The sequence below is a fragment of the Symphalangus syndactylus genome, chromosome 12, assembly GCF_028878055.3.
Source record: "Symphalangus syndactylus isolate Jambi chromosome 12, NHGRI_mSymSyn1-v2.1_pri, whole genome shotgun sequence".
NCBI lineage: Eukaryota > Metazoa > Chordata > Mammalia > Primates > Hylobatidae > Symphalangus > Symphalangus syndactylus.
In genome coordinates, this window is record NC_072441.2 from 24,376,623 (window position 1) to 24,394,848 (window position 18,226).

General features: G+C 35.5%; 1 protein-coding gene across 3 annotated transcripts in view; it reads left to right on the plus strand.

Moving 5' to 3' along the window:
* LRRC7 (leucine rich repeat containing 7) overlaps positions 1 to 18,226 on the plus strand; it is a 643,523-nt gene that overhangs the window by 579,976 nt on the left and 45,321 nt on the right. For all 3 annotated transcript variants that reach the window (XM_063625216.1, XM_063625217.1, XM_063625218.1), the window contains 2 exons: positions 3,016 to 3,237; positions 16,640 to 16,732. In XM_063625216.1, the coding sequence (XP_063481286.1) occupies positions 3,016 to 3,237; positions 16,640 to 16,732 (315 nt within the window). The remainder of the gene's footprint in view (positions 1 to 3,015; positions 3,238 to 16,639; positions 16,733 to 18,226) is intronic.

Here is an 18,226-nt window from a genome sequence, read left to right on the forward strand (position 1 = left end):
ATCACTTGGGAAATTTACTTAAGCTCTTCCACCCTTAGTTTTGTCCTCAGCAAAATTGGATAATAAAAATTACCTCTTAACACTGTTGTGAAGTTTAAAGAGGTAACGTGTATATGGTGTTTTAGCATATTTACACTAAGTGTTTGGGTGGTAGCTATTATTTATTAAATGCTAGTTACTGTGTCAGTCATTAAAATGCCACTTACAGTGGAATATGATGCTTGCTCTCAAAGAGTTCAAAATCAGCATAATCTTGAGCTCACATCCTGTCCTATCAGAAGAAAAAATACACCCAAAAGGTAAGTCTGAAGGCTATTACACCGAGAGTTCAAGGCTGCAGTGAGCTGTGATCACACCACTGTACTCCAGCCTGGGCTACAGAGTAAGACTCTGTCTCTAAAAATAAAAATTAAAACTCAATTCAAATAACAAAGGCTACTATAGTTCTCCAATATATAGCATTAGCTTTTCACCCTTGAATAGACTAGTACTACAATACTCTAATCAACAAAGTAATCTATAAGCAGTTATTAATTTTCTCATGTAGATTATATTTCATGGAATCAAGCCATGTTCTGGATCCTTCTAAGTTTGTCTGGGTGGAAAAATGCTTTGCTTATCTATATGATCACTTTCAATTAAACTGCCAGTTGTCACTTCCACTGGTTCAAGCACTGACTGAAGACCCATGAATATTCTGCCAATGGAAGCAGATATAAACTTAAAAATCAATTGATTTATCAGTAGCCAGGCCAGTCACCCTCAGTCAGATAGTTCCACCCCTGGCTCCTCTGACTCCTGAAATCATTTTCTGTAGCTATGTAACTGGGCATGTCAGTGAGTTCATTCAGAATACAGCAGTACAGGCCAGGCACTGTGGCTCCAGCCTGTAATCCCAGCACTTTGAGAGGCTGAGGCCAGTGGATCACTTAAGGTCAGGAGTTCAAGACCAACCTGGCCAGCATGGTGAAACCCTGTCTTTACTAAAAGTACAAATAATTAGCTGGACATGGTGATGCAGGCCTGTAATCCCAGCTACTTGGGAGGCTGAGGCAGGAGAATCACTTGGACCTGGGAGACGGAGGATGCAGTGCACCAAGATCGTGCCACTGCACTCCAGCCTGGGCAACAGAAAAAAGACTCCGTTGCCAAAAAAAAAAAAAAATACAGCAGATCAAAATGTGATACTGAGCTTATCATGGATGCCTTCTCCTCCAAACAAAAGAACACAATGCAACTTACACCCTCTGGAAAAAAAAGAAAAAATATTCCATGGCAGCAAGCAAGAGTTGAATTTGCAATAAGGAAAAACTCGACCACAAGGGTGTTTCATCTTCTAGAATGGCTGAAAAGCCTGCAATATCTTCTTTCATTAAGATTTCTGGGAAAGGAATAGATACAACAGAGAAATACAGATTTGCCCTTTATGAGATTATCTTCGTTGTATTTATGAGGTTATAGATCTGTAATCACTGGATATGCGTTGGACAGGGTTGGATTGATAATTGATTTCACATTGTGCTGGCATAGGCTGAAGCCCTTTTTTGCATCTTTTCCTCCCGTTTCTCATGTCTGAGATATCTTTACTGTTTTCAAATGTAAACAATTGTAAATTATACTAAGACAGTCAATTGGACATCTAAAATATAATCAAATGGTTGTTTATTTTGCCTTACATATTGCCAAATAATAATTTTTCATATTTTCTTTTGAAGTTGTTCTTGTTTGGAATCCAGCAATATATTTTTCCTCTGCAAATGGTTTTTCATTATCACTGTAGTGTTTTTTATGTTGCTCTTCTTTAAAAACTTTAATTAAATTTAATCTCTTCCATGAATACTTATTTAGTAATTATCTTTTTATTACTCCAACCTAACGTTTTCATAGTAATCAAAAATCTTGATTAGTCAGGGCTTTCACAAGCTTTCCTAGCTAATGAATTCAAAGATGACATTCACTTTTGAATTCAAGTCACCTATCCTTAAAAGATCAAGAGGAAAGAAAATGAATTCAGGAAATAAATCCCCACATCTTTCAATAGTAATGGGTGAAGTACTAAGCACAGCACTAAAATATATGTTTAAAATTATTCATGATCAGCATTCATTTTCTGTGTTGGACCTCCATGTTAAACCATTCTCAGTTTAGAAAGGCATATTCTGGCTTACCAGCTCACACACAAAACTGCTTGCTTGGTTGGTAGAAAAGACATCAGATAGAATGATGCAAGGAGCTGGTGCTAAAATGAAGGTGAGAAAACAGGAGTCAACAAAGAAGTACGGGTATGATCATATCATTTAAAGATGAGAGACCGCAGCAAGCATACCCTCTCTCCTCCACCTTTAAGAATTCAGAAATGATTATTATTGGTTTAAATAAAGGGCACTGATTAATCTGTCTGAAAGCTCATGACTAGATGATCTTCTGCAGGGAGAGCTCATTTTGAAGACGGTTCCATAGCTAGTGCCCCCATAGGAATTTATCACATGATTAAGTTTTATTGTAACTTAAAGATTTCAAAGGCTGTATTTGAATAATGGTGATAATCGATAAATATTGGTTTTACTCATCTGAACAAACTTACTTGCTTCAGAATCAGAAAACTGTTTCCATCATTTTCCCCATGGTGTTACATATATTAACATCTCTCTGTCTCTCTCTGGTATATTTCAAGATGAAATACCAGATACAGCTCCCCTTTATTTTTAAGTTGTGACTTAATTTTCTTCCTGAGATTTTTCAAACTGAATTTTGTTCCTTTAAAGTGAGGTGAAAATTATCTCTGGCAAACCAGCAGATGACTATGAATGTATTTAATGTGACCTTGCTGCAATATTAACATTTTCACAAACCACAGTAGACAGACCCTTGCTGTTTCTTCATTATCCTTTCCGGCCATGGCTGAGAGCCCAAATGGTGCCGCTTTACCAGAGAGGTATTCTGTACGTGCTTTCTACTTTAATCACATCTTTTCAGCACCATGAATCTTTGCCTGACAGATTATCTTCTCCACAGGCAGGCAGCCACATCCAGACGTTGATGGGGTCCCAAAGCCTTCAGCATCGCAGCCGGGAGCAGCAGCCATATGAAGGAAATATAAACAAAGTGACCATCCAGCAATTTCAGTCACCATTGCCTATTCAGATCCCCTCTTCACAGGCCACCCGGGGACCTCAGCCTGGACGGTGCTTAATTCAAACTAAAGGGCAGAGGAGTATGGATGGATATCCAGAGCAGGTGAGAAGTGTTTCTTTATTACTGACAAATTTTCAGGAGAGAAAAGTCCAAAGAGTCCAGAGTTTGCCTTCCCTCATTAACGTGGTCCAGGACACAATGCCATCACCATGTTGAATGGGGTAGGGCCCTCTTTGTGGGGATTTTATCATTCTTTCCAGTGGTTAAGGACTACAACATATAGGAATTTGTGGTTGGTAAAATACCCATTTTACAAAAGGAAAAATTGATGGGGCAGAGTAGTTTTTCCAGTACTATCCTACACCCTCTCCTACCCACTCCTAACTCCAATTTAGCTCTACAGTACAGATTTTGAACGTTATAAAGGACTTCAATGGATTAGGTATATTTACCAAGTCCTCTGGTGAAACCTTCAGTGTGAAAGTAAACTATATTATTTCCCCCATCTGCGGGAATATCTTTTAAAAGTCCTATCTTCTGATTGTTGAATGGTGCAGAGATAAAGCTTTGCTACGAAGATAATTATAAAGAACAGTTAGAAGGGAAATGTTTCTGACGTGCTTCAAAAGTTACTGATAAATGCCATGTAGCGCAAAGAATTGCACCCTTCAAACCTATCTAAAATTAGGATTTGCTTTTCCATTGTAGAATCTGTTTTAGTTCCTTAGAACTGGAAAATTGAATGGCATTGCATCTATTGAACTATATTAATCTTAGAAAGTGAAACATTAAGATCTTAATACACTGTTAAAATTAATTTCTCTTATTTCATTATTCAGATAGGCAACATTCCTACTGACTTTTCTGACTTGTAATATGGTCTATAAAAGCTTCATTTTATTATTACTTATCAAAGTTTTACGTATCACCCCACCTGACTTTCTAAACATATCAAAATTAACTTCATTCTCCAGATTTTCCCTTTATATTGTTAAGAGCCATTTATCATTTGGATTCCAAGGGCTTTAAACATCTCCTCTATTTCTTAATATCCTTCTTGAAGCCTAGATTATGTGCTAGTCATTCTCAGAATCATAGGTATGTTGTAAAAATTTTCTCCCTCTCCTGCCTTAATCTAGGTCAAGTGTTGAGTTTAAGGTATCATAAACCAGACAGGTGCCTTTAATCAGATAATGATATGGGGTTTTTAATTCTCCAGGTACTCTAAAAAGTTAATACAATTTTAAATTATGCTTTACCAAAGGCATCTTAGGAGGTTAAAAAATTGTTCATAGATATTACTTGCCCACAAGTATCATAACTCAAACCAGTTCTCTGATTTAGTTATTCTTATTAATAGCTACATGGTTTTTTCCTCCCAGAATCAATGCATTTGAAAACCCACTGAGATTAATGCTATCTGTTTTTGCCTACATTGAAAAGTAGGTTTAGTGTTAGCATGCAGTTATTCTGAACACCCTAAATTTAAGGCTATTTTAATAGTATTTCCCCCAAAAAATGTAAATTATATAAATTTTGGCTAGTAAGAAGATTACTAAGTTTTAAAGTTTACACATGTATTGAGTTTAGAACATTATGATTATTTCAGAAAAATGTATTTATAGTAGCTCTCAAATGTTTTCATTCACAGCTTGATAACATCAAGTACATTTCAAACTGAGAGATAAAATTTAAGCATTCAATTGAATGCTTAAACCTGTCTGAACTATAACTCAGAATTGTAGAACTGCCTATATGTTAAGGAAGGGACTTAAATATAACACCTTTTGGTGTCCCAGTTTTTTCTGCCTTGGTTTCAGGCTGAAATGGTTTTGGATGTATTGTACATTTCAAAATAGCTAGAAGTGAGGACTTGGAATATTCTCAACATAAAGAAATGGTAAATGCTCGTGGTGATAGGTATCCTAAATGCCTTTGCCTTGACTTGATTACACATTCTGTGCATGTGACAAAATATCACATGCACCCCATGAATATATACAAATATCATTATGTATCAGTAAAAAAGACTTTGGAGTGAAAGAAAGCCTAAAGGCATTTAAACAACCAGTTCTGGTCCCCAAACTATGCTACCTCTCATCCCATTATAAATCGTGAGTCAGTTTCTTAAAGCTGTTTTCACAACTGGCCAGCTCATATTGGCACATTGTCATGTGCTCCTCTTCCCAACCACACCTTCAATGACATCATATTAATAGGTCGAAGTCGTGGGAAAAATTATACCAGGAACATCAGCAAACACTCCGAATTAGGGCACTCTCCCAACCCCAACCAGCTGTTTATTAAATATTTTCCAGCACACCACTGACTACTACCCTGATTTCTTTCATCTCTTTTTCTTTTTCTAACCTCTCCACTTTTTCATTTAGCTTAGTGTTCAAGAAAGAGATACTAGGAGTAGGTCTCAGAATCTGGAGTTCTAGTTTCATGTTTATGTTTATTAGCCACTTGTCCTTGGCCAAGTTATTAACTCTTCCTGAGCGTCTGTTTCTCTCCTGATCAAATGAGAACATTGCTACCCACCAACAACATTCAAAAAGAATTTGTGAGAGTCAACTAATACAGTTCTACATACACACACACACACACACACACACACACACTCCCCGTAAGCTTAGCACTGAGGGTATAGAAACAGAAAACAGTAGAAATAGAATATTTTAAGAATTCAAATATTTGAAGAAACTTAATGATTTTATCAGTCCCAGCCTCCTTCATCTACAGATAGAAAAAAAACCAAGAAACATTAAAAGAGGCTGAAAGGTTATATATTTCACTCTCATAATGAAATTATTTCATGTGTTTTTTACTTTCGTAAGTTATATTTCTTTTGAAAATTCAGACCTTTTTAATAAGTGTATGTGGCTGTGTGTTTTAAAAGAAGACTTTTATTCCAAATTTAACCAGGAAAAAAATGGAGAAGAACAGTTAAAACATGTAAAGACTTTATGGAGATTCACATGAAAATTATGGAGTAATGATTTAAGTGCAAAGAGCAGTGAGGTAACATAAAATTTCTAATGTAGATTTGGGGCATATAAATCAAAACATTCTATTTTAATAAGACATTTCTAGTGGTGCTATAAAAGAGCCATAAAGAGAAAAGCAAAGTTGAACTTAAATTATCTAACAACAATGGTAAATTTGGTCAGGTACAATGTGGAAAAAACCTAAATTATTCAACATTTTTAAGAGCAAGGAGACACAATAAATGTGGTACAAAGAAAGTCTACTCAGTATAATAAAACACAATAATTTCTGTTAAAGTAAAGCTTGGAAACTTTAGTTAAACAGTAGTCACTTATTGAAATACTACAGGTAAAACAAAATCTGATTACAGTGAATACACATTTTTCGATTCAAGGAAAGGAAATCTGAATGAAAATTGCAAAGAAAGGGATGGCAGTTACCATATATTAAGCACCTGCTATGTGTTTTACACTCTATTTCTCACACACAGGTCTGGCATCAGAGGCATGTGACCTGTAGAGATGCATAAGGTCCTGCACTTGAAAGGGCCCCACATTTGGATTAATTCCCTGCTGTCACCATCTTGTAATTATTAGTAATTGTTGATCAAGGAGCCCACTTTTTTATTTTGCATCAGGCCCAACTAATTATATAACTGGTCCTGCTTACATATACTATTTTATTTAATCCTCATAATAGTCTTATTTTCTTTTTACAAGTGAAGAAACCAAGGCAGAGAGAAAATAATTTATGGAAAGTGTAATTGGCCAAGCTGGAATTTTAAGTCAGGTTTTTTTCTGACCCCAATCCAAGTCCTGTGTCCTAATCTTACTGTAAAATTCACCACATGATCTCAATGCCCTCTCTGTCAAATGACATTAATTAAAGCTGCCTGAACTATAACTCAGAATTATAGAACTGCCTATGGATTGTTCAAGTGAACTCACATGAATTCTTCCAATTGCTTTGAAAAGAAAAAGCTACTGAACAAATGGAAACTTTTATTATTAATGAAAACATACCTCTGTATCCCTTAATGTCACCCAAAGAACTAGTGTATTTTTAACCTGATTAAAATAAGTTCCATGTGAACATATATAATAAATGCCAAAACTGACGACATTGAATGAATTAGAATGAGTGTCATTTGTTACGTAAGCAGAGTATTGAACTTTGTTTAGCCATAAAGAAGCATTTAGTAAGTTTTGAGGTTCCCCTTCAGTGATAAAACCATCTAAACTTTCAAACCACCCATCACAATAAAAAGGACAAAATATTCAAGAACTCTAAAAACCTAAACTTCTAGTTTAATGCACTTTTTTTCACGTTTATTTTTCAGAAATAATGAGTATCAAGTCTGTTTTCAACTCTAGGTTTAAATTAAATATATGGAAGTTATGTTTCAACTATAAAATGTTACCTAGATTCAATGTATTAATTTCTGTAGACTATAAATCTGACTTCAAATAATATCTGCAGCAAAAACCATGTGCATGTCACCTGAAGTTCATTATCAAGGGATTTTACTTGAAAAGGAGATTTTAATGCATAAACCATTTAGATTACTTACAAACGTAACAGAGGGTAAGAGTCAGAGTTGTATTAAGTAGTGAACTGAATAAAACAGCCAGAAAGTGGAGGTTTGACTCCCATTCCACATGGCAAACCCTTCATTAGAATATTCATCCTATTAGATCTTTCCTTTGTGTCCCAGTGTGACTGAAGAAGCTTAAAGATCCCATCCACCGTATCCTCCCCGTCACAATATGGTAATGCTTTATATAAATTGTTCTTAACTGCAGCTGCAGAATCTGTTGAGGGGCTTTAAGAAACACTGATGTCTTCCTCTCATCCCCAGAAAAACTGATTTTAGTAGTCTGCGTGTGACCTGGGCAGTGAGACTTTTGAAAACTCCCCAAGGTGATTCCGTTGTGTAGCCAAGGTTGAGGAGCTCTGCTTTAGATGTTCTATAGTGCAACAATTTATCAGCTGAATAATATATTGAGAATATCACTACTTAAAAGCATACAGAAGTTGCCCATAAGCTGTTGGATATTTTTAAAAGAAACAAACATCAGCTTTGTCTCTCCCTTTTGCAAATGTGTAATACAAGACACAGTATATTCAGATAAGTAGATAATGTAGATGCCAAAGCAGAAATAGGAAGGAAAAACATCAGCATGATGCTTCAAACCTTTCAAAACCCTTTAATGTATTCACTGATTTAATTTAATTGATAATGCTGTGATATAGGTAGAGCAGTTGCCATTTTATAGACTACAAAACTAAGACTAAGATAAGTTAAATGTCTTGCCTGTGGTCACACAATTTAGAAGCTGGGCTGGGATTAGAACCCAGTCTCATGAGTCTACCACATTACATGCTGCAGCCTGCATCACATGTCGAGAGTAAACTGACACTGGAAGAGTGAAATGACGGAAAAGTCAAGAGTAGCCAAGCACACAAGTCAAGAGTAAATTCACATTAGAAGAGTGAAACGATGGAAACATACACCCCTCACTCCATGTCTGCCCTGGACAAGAGGACCTCCCTAACATATCAAAATGGCAGGAGCCCAACCAACCTGAGACATCAGAACAGCAGGAGCTCCATGGCTGTCTCCTGCCAGTGCCTGCAAGTATACATGCAACTAAAGTTTGTGCCTGAAAGAGAGCTTGTAAGCTCACGTTAGAATCAGCCTCAGAGAGTTATAAAAAATGATGTGCATCCATCATATTTAAGGGGAAAAAAGTTCCAAAACATACTCACAAGGAGATGCTGTAGTCTATCCTGGAAGAAATCATTTTAATACTTAATATTATGTGGAGTACATAAAACAGTTAGCTGAGAGACAGGACTTCAGACATCTCTTTAGATTAGATGCTCTGGTCAACTGCCCAAAGAGCACTCAAGAGTTCCAGGTGAGGACTTCGTTTATTGTTTGCAGGTGAAGAAAACTACATTCCGCTGAGTGGTGTAAGAAGAAACATTTGGAGATATTTGTTTTATTTAAATTATAAATTTTTAATTAAAAGGGAATATTTCAATAAAGGTATTTGTAAAATAGGTATTAATGTAGTTTTAATCTATGTTATTTACTCAAGTTATTTCAGGGACATCCTGTGCCTTATCCTGTCCCACTTAATGAATTGCTATTTGTGAATATTTCTCCCATAGAATTGTATTCTCCAGTCATCAAAATAATGCCTCAGTTCTGAATTCCTAATTCATAGTTTGACACAGAGAATGTGTAATTCAACATCAGAAATTCTATCAATTGACTTTATAAGTCGTGTGCAGTCATATGGTAGAATGCAGTAAACATTGCAGTGGGAATAAAAAGATTTATTTCAATGTTGCACTAAATACATATTATCTTGTTGGTTTCCTTAAGCCCAAAATGAAGGAAATGAAATGACTAATCTTTAAAATTTATTTCCAGACTAAAAATGCATTTGAGTTTCTGTTTCCTAGATACATACAGAATCAGCTAATTTTTTCTGAAAGACCTAGAAAATGTTACATCAGGGGATTTTATTAGTCAATCTTGAGACCAGTACGTCTTCTTTTTTTTTTTTTTTTTTTTTTTTTGAGGCAAAGCCTCTGTCACCCAGGCTGGTGTGCAGTGGAGCAATCTCACCACAGCCTCCGCCTCCTGGATTCAAGCGATTCTCCTGCCTCAGCCTCCCGAGTAGCTGGGATTACAGCATGCTCCACCACACCAGCTAATTTTGGTATTTTTAGTAGAGATGGAGTTTCGCCACGTTGGCCAGGCTGGTCTCGAACTCCTGGGCTCAAGTGATCCACCGCCCTCAGCCACTCAAAGCTCTGGGATTACAGGTGTAAGCCATCGCACCCAGCTGACCAATACATCTTTTTGAAAGATTTAACTAGGAATTTGAGCTGGATTTGAATCTTTCATTCACAACAGGAAGAGATTTGAATATAGAAGAATTTGTACTTCAAAAAATATTAATTATCCTTGAATATTAACACGTATACATTTTTATAATCAGTTTCCTTTTTGAGCCTATTTCATGGGCTTATTAGAAATTTTGGAAAATACTGAGAAGTTTTATGTGTATTTTGTATGGCTAAGTAAGGCACATAATGTAAGTCAAAATGAAAAATTGTAATAGCTTATTATTGCATAGCACTCTTTATCATAAAACTGCTGTTATATAATAACCCATAAAACCAGGAGCTAAAAGTAGCAGTAACTTTAATTTCAAGCTTAATTTACATACCATAAAGCATTCTTTCTGCTTTTGTCAAGTCCCATTGTCAAATCTCCATCCTCATCTCATTTGACCTCTCAGCCATGTAGTTTGACCTTTTTCTCCAAAATTTGTATCCCCAGCCTTCGTCTCTCTCCTTCACTCCAGAAGCTTATATGCAATTAGCTACTTGTTGACATCTCAACCTGGATGTCTGATGAGTTTCTTAAACTTAGCATGGTTTTAAAAAACCATTTCCTGCTGCCAACTCTACCAAACCTACTTCCCCATTTCAGTTAATGGCCTATCACCCTTTTGATATGACCAAACATCCTTGATTCCCCTTCCTCACAGCCTACACTCAATCCACAGCAATTTTATCAAGGTATGTCTTGAACCCACCACTTCTCACCACCCACACAGCTGCCATCTTAGTTGGCCATAACCTCACCCCTGACTACTTCAAAAGCTTCCATATTGCTTTCTCTTCTTCCAGTTTACCTCCCTTTTGTCTATTCTCCACTACTAAAGTGATCTTTTTTAATAAACGTAAATTATATTACACCATTCTTCCTCTTAAAATGCTCTAGTGGCTTTCAAAATTTCTGAATAAATTTTAAATCCTTACTATGGCACAGCGTCCCTGCAGATCTGGCCTCACCTTCCTCTCCTTCTATTCTTTCCTTAGCTCTGTCATGGTGACCTTGTTTTTTAACGGCTTTATTGATATAATTTATATACAATAAAGTTCACCTGCTTAAAGTGTATAATTTATTGTTTTCATTACATTTGTACAGTTGTGTAACTATCACTATACTCTAACTTTACGACATTTTCATCATTCAAAAAGAAACTTTGCATCCTTGAGCAGTCACTTTACATACTCCCTCCAGCCCTAGACAACCACTCGTCTACTTTCTGTCTCTATGTATTTGCCTATTCTGGACAATTAGTATCAATGGGATCATACAATACATGTATTTTTGTGATTTGCTCCTTTCACTTAGCATAAGGAACTGAATGTAGCATGTATCAGTATTTCATTCTTTGTCATTGCTAAATGATATTCCATTGTATGGATATACCACATTTTGCTTATGCATTTATCAGTTGATGGTTGATGGACATTTGGGTTGTTTCTACTTTTTGGCTATTAAGAATAATGCTGCTATGAACATTAATGTACAAATTTGTGTGGAGATACACGTTTTCATTTTTCTTGGGTAGATACATAGAGGTGAAATTGCTGAGTCATATGGTAATTATGTTTAGCATTTTGAGGAACTGCCAAATTCTTTTCTAAAAGTGGTTACAACATATTAATTCTGAACAGCAGTGAATGTGGGTTCCACCTTTTCCACATCCTTACCAGTACTTATTATTGTTTGTCTTTTGTACTATCGCCATCCTGTTCATTAGTATCTCATTGTCATTTTGATTTACATTTCTGTAATGACTAATGATATTGAGTGTATTTTCATATACTTTTTGAATGTTTATGTATCTTCTTTGGAGAAATGTCTTTAAAAAAATTTTGCCTATTTTTAAATTTGGATGTCTTTTTATTATTGGATTGTAAAAGTTATCTATATATTCTGGATATACAACCCTAATCAGATATATCATTTGCAAATATTTTCTCTCATTCTGTGGGTTTTCTTTTCACTTTTTGATGGTCTTCTTTGAAGCACAAAAGTTTTTAGTTTTTATGAAGTCCAACATATCAATCTCTTATATCGTCTTTGGTTTCATATTTGAGAATCATTGCCTAATCTAAGGTGATGAACTTTACTCCTTTTGTATTTTCATCAAAGAGTTTTATAATCTAGGTCTTATGTTTCAGCCTCTGGTCTACTTTATATAACTTTTGTGTGTGGTGTGAGATATGAGTACAGATTTATTCCTCTGCATGTGGGTATCTTGTCCCAGCACCATTTGTTGAAAGACTCTTCTTTCACCCAGTGAATTACCTTGAACCCTTTGTCAAAATCATCTGACTATAAATGTTAGGATTTATTTCTGGAGTCTCTATTCTATTAAACTGATCTGTGTTGTTTCTTGACTTTATAAAGACCAATCCATCTTTAGGGCATTTATAATTGCTGTCCCCTTTGCCTGGGATAGTGTTTCATTTTTCTTATTGTTCATTGTTTGATCTTTGGCATCATTCACATTTCTGCTCAAATGTGACATACTCAGAGAGGGTTTTTTTTACCTGCTCTATCGAAAATAGCTCTTTCCTGAGGCAAGAATAAGCTTAAAATAAATAAATAAGTAGAATAACTCCTCACTCCATTTCAGTTACTCTCTACTACCTTTCCTGCTGTTTTCCACAGCTCATCCCACTATCTGAAATTACTTATTTGTTGTTTATGTTTGCTATCTATCTTCCTCATTAGAATGCAAGTTCTTTGAGGTCAAGGATATTTTTATCTGCCTGGTACTTAGTAGGGAATCAATAAATATTTGTGGAATAAAGTCATAAATCATTATTTTGGCAACAGTTTTTATTTTCAAAGCTATGACAGTTTTCCAGAGTAGTTTATTTCAAAGTCATTGATAATTGAGGCACTCTTTGAATAACTGACATTCCTTCTAAAACTCATCATGTATTTTAACAAGGAGTCATCATATACTTTTTATTAAGGAAGGCAGGGAGAATTTTAGCCTTTATTCTTATTTATTTATTTACTTACTTGCTTATTTATTTATTTTAGTGAGAGGGCTCACCCAGGGTGGAATGCAGTGGCACAGTCATAGCTCACTGCAGCATCAAACTCCCGGTCTCAAGTGATCCTCCTGCCTCAGCCTCCCGAGTATGTAGGACTACGGGTGTGCACTACCATGCCAAGCTAATTTTTGTAACAATCCATTTTATCAAAATAGCCTTTCCAAAATAAGACCCAGTATTGTAATTACAGTAAGATTAACACAGACCAGAAGTATCAAGTAAAGTAGAATTATGGAAGCAGACTCTGAAAGACCACTGATTGCACTACTACTGCATATGTTTTCAGCCAAACCATTCATTCTTTAAAACCAGTCTCTTAAAAGAAAACTGAGGCTGGCATGGTGGCTCACGACTATAATCCAAGCGCTTTGGAAGGCTGAGGTGGGAGAATTGCTTGAGCCCAGGAGTTCAAGACCTCATCTCTACAAAGAAAATTTAAAAATTAGCCAAGCATGGTGACACGTGCCTGTAGTCCCAGCTACTCCAAAGACAGAGATGGGAGGCAGAGGCTGCAGTGAGCCAAAATTACACCACTGCACTCCAGCCTGAGAAACAGCAACACCTTATCTCAAAAAAATAAAAAATAAATTAAAAGAAAATTAAAATAATGGTTCTCATTAAATAAGCTATTTATTAGCTTCCTAGACCTAATCTTTACTAGAACACTGCATTTCCTCTTTGCTGATCCTCTTTAGTTTCACACTGCTTCCTGGATGGAAGGTATTCTGTCCTCTTACATTTTATGGCTTCTTTGGGCCTTAGCAGGCAGGTGGAACTACTTACATGTGAGAGGAATACTCTCTCTGACATGCTTTATGAGACCCAGTAGTCACAATACAACCTATTAGCCATATCTTAGCATGCCCAAGAGCAGTCTAGCCTCAGATCAGAATTTATGTTTGTTTGTCACATTTGTAAAACTACAGTGTCATCATTATTTCTACTATTAAAAAATATTAAGGCAGTTCTTCATACACTTGGCACATGTGAAATTTGTTTCTCTTGGATTTTTAGTGCCTTCCGGATTTACAATAATATAAAATAGATACAGTCACTACCTTGAAAGAGAACAACTGGAAACTACTCTCAGCAATTTACTTTGTAAATTAAACCTGTTACATTTGTTTCCTTTGAGTTTTATACTGGCCTGGAGAAAGCCAGAAGTGCATATACCTTCCGGATATTATGTTGTGGCAATATGAAATGTTCACATTAGAAAGATATAACCCCAATTTTAAATAATGTAATTGCAAATGCATTGAAAAACACAAAAGAAAAATGTTTTCATCATATTGGTTGCTTTCTTCTCATTTTCTAATTAATAAATAATAACAAAGAGATCAACTAGCATACTGAATAAAGCTAAGATATTTCTTTCAGCTACATCAGGCTATTATAAGTTTATATTCATAAACTAGGATCAATATAAAAATACAAAGTATTATAAACTGTAAATTCTACTACCTATGATAACTAGTTTTAACAAATCTAGCTCAATTGAATGAAAAGTTGTAATTAAACATCTTTAAAATAAAATAAGGGACAGTACTTATAGTACATTTACTCATAATTTAGAAACTATTCATTAATGACTACATAAAAATCACATTAGTGCATAGTTTTTCATCTTTGTGTTGCCAGTAAACTATCTAATATTTAAACATTATATTTTCTATTATGAAATATGACAGTGAATTAAGTATAGGATTATTAAACAGACAAACCTAATTGATCCAGGTTCCAGTGACAATATGTGCTAATTAAGTCAGAAATAGGACTCAGTTTGCCTTGAACTAAGAGGTAGGGATTGAAAGCTCACAATAAAAATGTGAAGAGTGTTTTGGGCATTTACATTTGCCATAAGCAAATTAACAGGCTAAGCAAGAATTCTGGGGGTAAAAATGGGCTACTTAAGAAAGCAAATGTTTACAATCATGTTTAAGGACTTTTCCAGTATGTAGCTGTGTAAATACAAAATATATGCCAAAGTGTGTCATCTCATGTTTTTTTCTTAACTCTTTATTAATCTTTTGCCTGCTAACCTTTGGTAACACTTGGTTCACCTAATACTTACTCTGTACTTAAAAGTTGTAAAAGAGTTGGGCACAGTGGCTCACACCTGTGATCCCAGTGCTTTGGGAGGCCAAGGTGGGAGAATCACTTGAGGACAGGAGTTCGAGACTAGCCTGGGCAACACAGCAAGACTCTATCTCTAGAAAAAGAAACAAACTAAAATTATTCAGGCATGGTGGCATACACCTGTAAGTCTTAGCTATTGGGAGGCTGAGGCAGGAGGATACTTTGAGCCCAGGAGTTCAAGTGAACTGATTGCAGCACTGCACTACAGCCTGGGTGACAGAGTAAGACCTTGTCACTAAAATAAATAAATAAATAAATAAATAAATAAATAAATAAATAAATAAAAAGTTACAAAGTGTTTTTTCTTTATGTAACCAATGTATAATGCCCCTTGGTCTGAAATCTTTCAATTATCTGGGATCACCCTGTCCCACTTTACCTGGAGAACTAACATTTTTACCATAGCCCACACACACATCTCCTGCTCAGGGTCTCCAGGAATTCTTAGGTTTGTTAGAGTTTCTCTAGGTCATCCCTGGCACTGATGTCATTTCTGCTGAGTTCTTGATCTACCCTCTTTTTATCAACTTCTATTGTTGCTATCATTTTTACTACAGCCTTATTCCAAGGCGGACCCTACTCCTAATGCCATCATTCCCCCATACTACTATAAAACAAAAGTCATGTTTAATAGACTTTCATTGATGATTTGGGATGTTGGGGAGGTAACATAACACAGAACATTAGAATGTTTGCCCTGGCGTTGCATATTGGCTATTCTCTTTCCCTAGCAATGTCTCCATACTGTTGACCTCTTTCTTTAACTAGACCTCATCACACCATTCTCCCCTTTCTTCTAAGGTTCCTAACTCCTACTCCAGGAGCTGCTGCTAGACTTGAAACTCTTCACTGGGCATTTCGTTTTTCGTTTTTTTTACCCTCACACAAGCTGTGGCTACTTTCTCAAACTAAAAGATCTAATATTCCTAAACAAAGAATTATCTAACAAGGAGATGAATTATTGTGCCTACTACAAAGCAGGCACAATTTATTTAAATAGGCATATTTTCTTTCACTCTACATTTTAACGTTTTGTTTCACTTATTCAGACAGTCCTGTCTAATCAACCTGAATACAAGTGCATTTATGGTTGATAGCTAGGATAATGCATAGTATTTTAAGTGTTTATAAGACTTTTAACTTTTAAAAATGGCTAATCAAAATTTAGTCTTGTACATGGTAACAGATAAGTACTTGCTAATATCTTCTTGCCCAGGTAATTTCAAGCTAGTTTCCATCATAACTGATGCATATTGAAACATTAAACATTTTGTCAAAGTTTATATTGTCTTTTGTGTATCAAGTCAACATAGGCTAACCCTAAGAAATCAAGTGAAATGTGAATCTTTTCTACTGAAATACAGTTATTTGAAAATATTTAGCTTTGATAACTATGTACTTACCTTTTTATATCTTTTTTACATAGTTTTGTGTGAGAATAGAAAAGAACCCTGGCCTTGGATTTAGTATCAGTGGTGGAATCAGTGGACAAGGAAATCCATTCAAACCTTCTGACAAGGTAAGAAATGAATATCTTGTTGACAATATTACTTAGAAAAATACTATCTCCTACAGTAACAAAGATTAGAAAAAAATTCAAGTGTTTTTGCTGTGTTTTCATGAGCTAGCTAACTCTGAAGCCAATTAGAAACTTTTTCAGCACAGGGATAAGAGAATTTACTGCAGCGCTTGACACATACTAAGAATAAAGGGAAAAGTCTCTAAACATTCTATTTAAAAGGTAGAGTTTTTTTATATTTTTGTGGGGAGGCTTTGTGTTTTGTTTTTGTTTTTGCTCCACAGTTGTCTATATTTGTAAAGAAAGGTATATAAACAGTTTCTAACAAGTTGTTTCCAAAGGTTAACTTGTAAGTCATTTATTTAGGAAACTGTTTTCTCACAGTAGCAGAATGATTACATAGTAATTCAATGCAAAGGCAAGCTGATTGCCATCTCTTCAATTCATCAAGCATGTAAAGAATTTTGCTCAATGTACCCTAAAACCTGAAGTATAATAATAAAAAAAAAGAATTTTGCTAATAGAACTGTAGAATTGAGAAACCACAGAAAACAAATTTTCTATGAGAAAATCAGTTAGCATTAGCAGAAGAATTAGGTCCTCCTCTCATACTTACCCCTGCTTGTCAAACTATGGAATTAAGGCACGCCAACTCTAACCTCAACCATTTCCTGGACATTCAAGATGTTGCCCATGCTCACATGTGACCTGCCTGATGCCAGTGTGAACCATCTGGTTTTTTATTTTTTAAATGTTTACCTGGAGCTATAGAACCTGCCCTGCTACTATCAGTGTTTAATACTCTCAGCTTTGAATCAATTAATAATTATTCAATGATAATTGAAGCTATCTACTTTTGACCTCATCAAATTGCATTAAGTGACCCCATAAAACTGTAGGATGATGAAGAAGGACAAAAATTAAATATGAATAAAACCTCCACAGGCTCTGTACTTACCTTTGAGTCACAACCTGGTCCACACCCTCTCAACTCATCACAATTATAAAAACCTACAGATTAACTTCTGATTATGAGACCTACTTCTGGAAAACCTGGGATGCCATTGCTCGGGAGCTTTCTGTAGCCTGAAACAGAGCCTTTAACACCACATTTTCCTCGTCTTCCTCCACTCTTCCTACCCTTCTTCCTTTCCGTTTTGGGGAAGGTCAGGAGAAGAGGTTGGTCCAAAAGGAAGAATTGTTCACATGATTATATACATTAGGAATGAAGAGACCAGAGGAAAATCTCCAGTGGCCAAGGATGGGAGCTCTTTTGGTCAACAGGCTGGAGCAGCTGCTCATGTAAAAGGAATGTATATGAGGCAATCCTAGAATTAGGGGAATGCCAGTTGGAAACATCTGTTCATAAGTAACTATCATATTTCCATTTTGAAATGATGTTGAGGATACCATTGATTTATTACAATTAAAATATTCATGGCTTAGTCAGTCCAACTGTTTACTTCATTTTAATAAATTATTAATACATCTTAA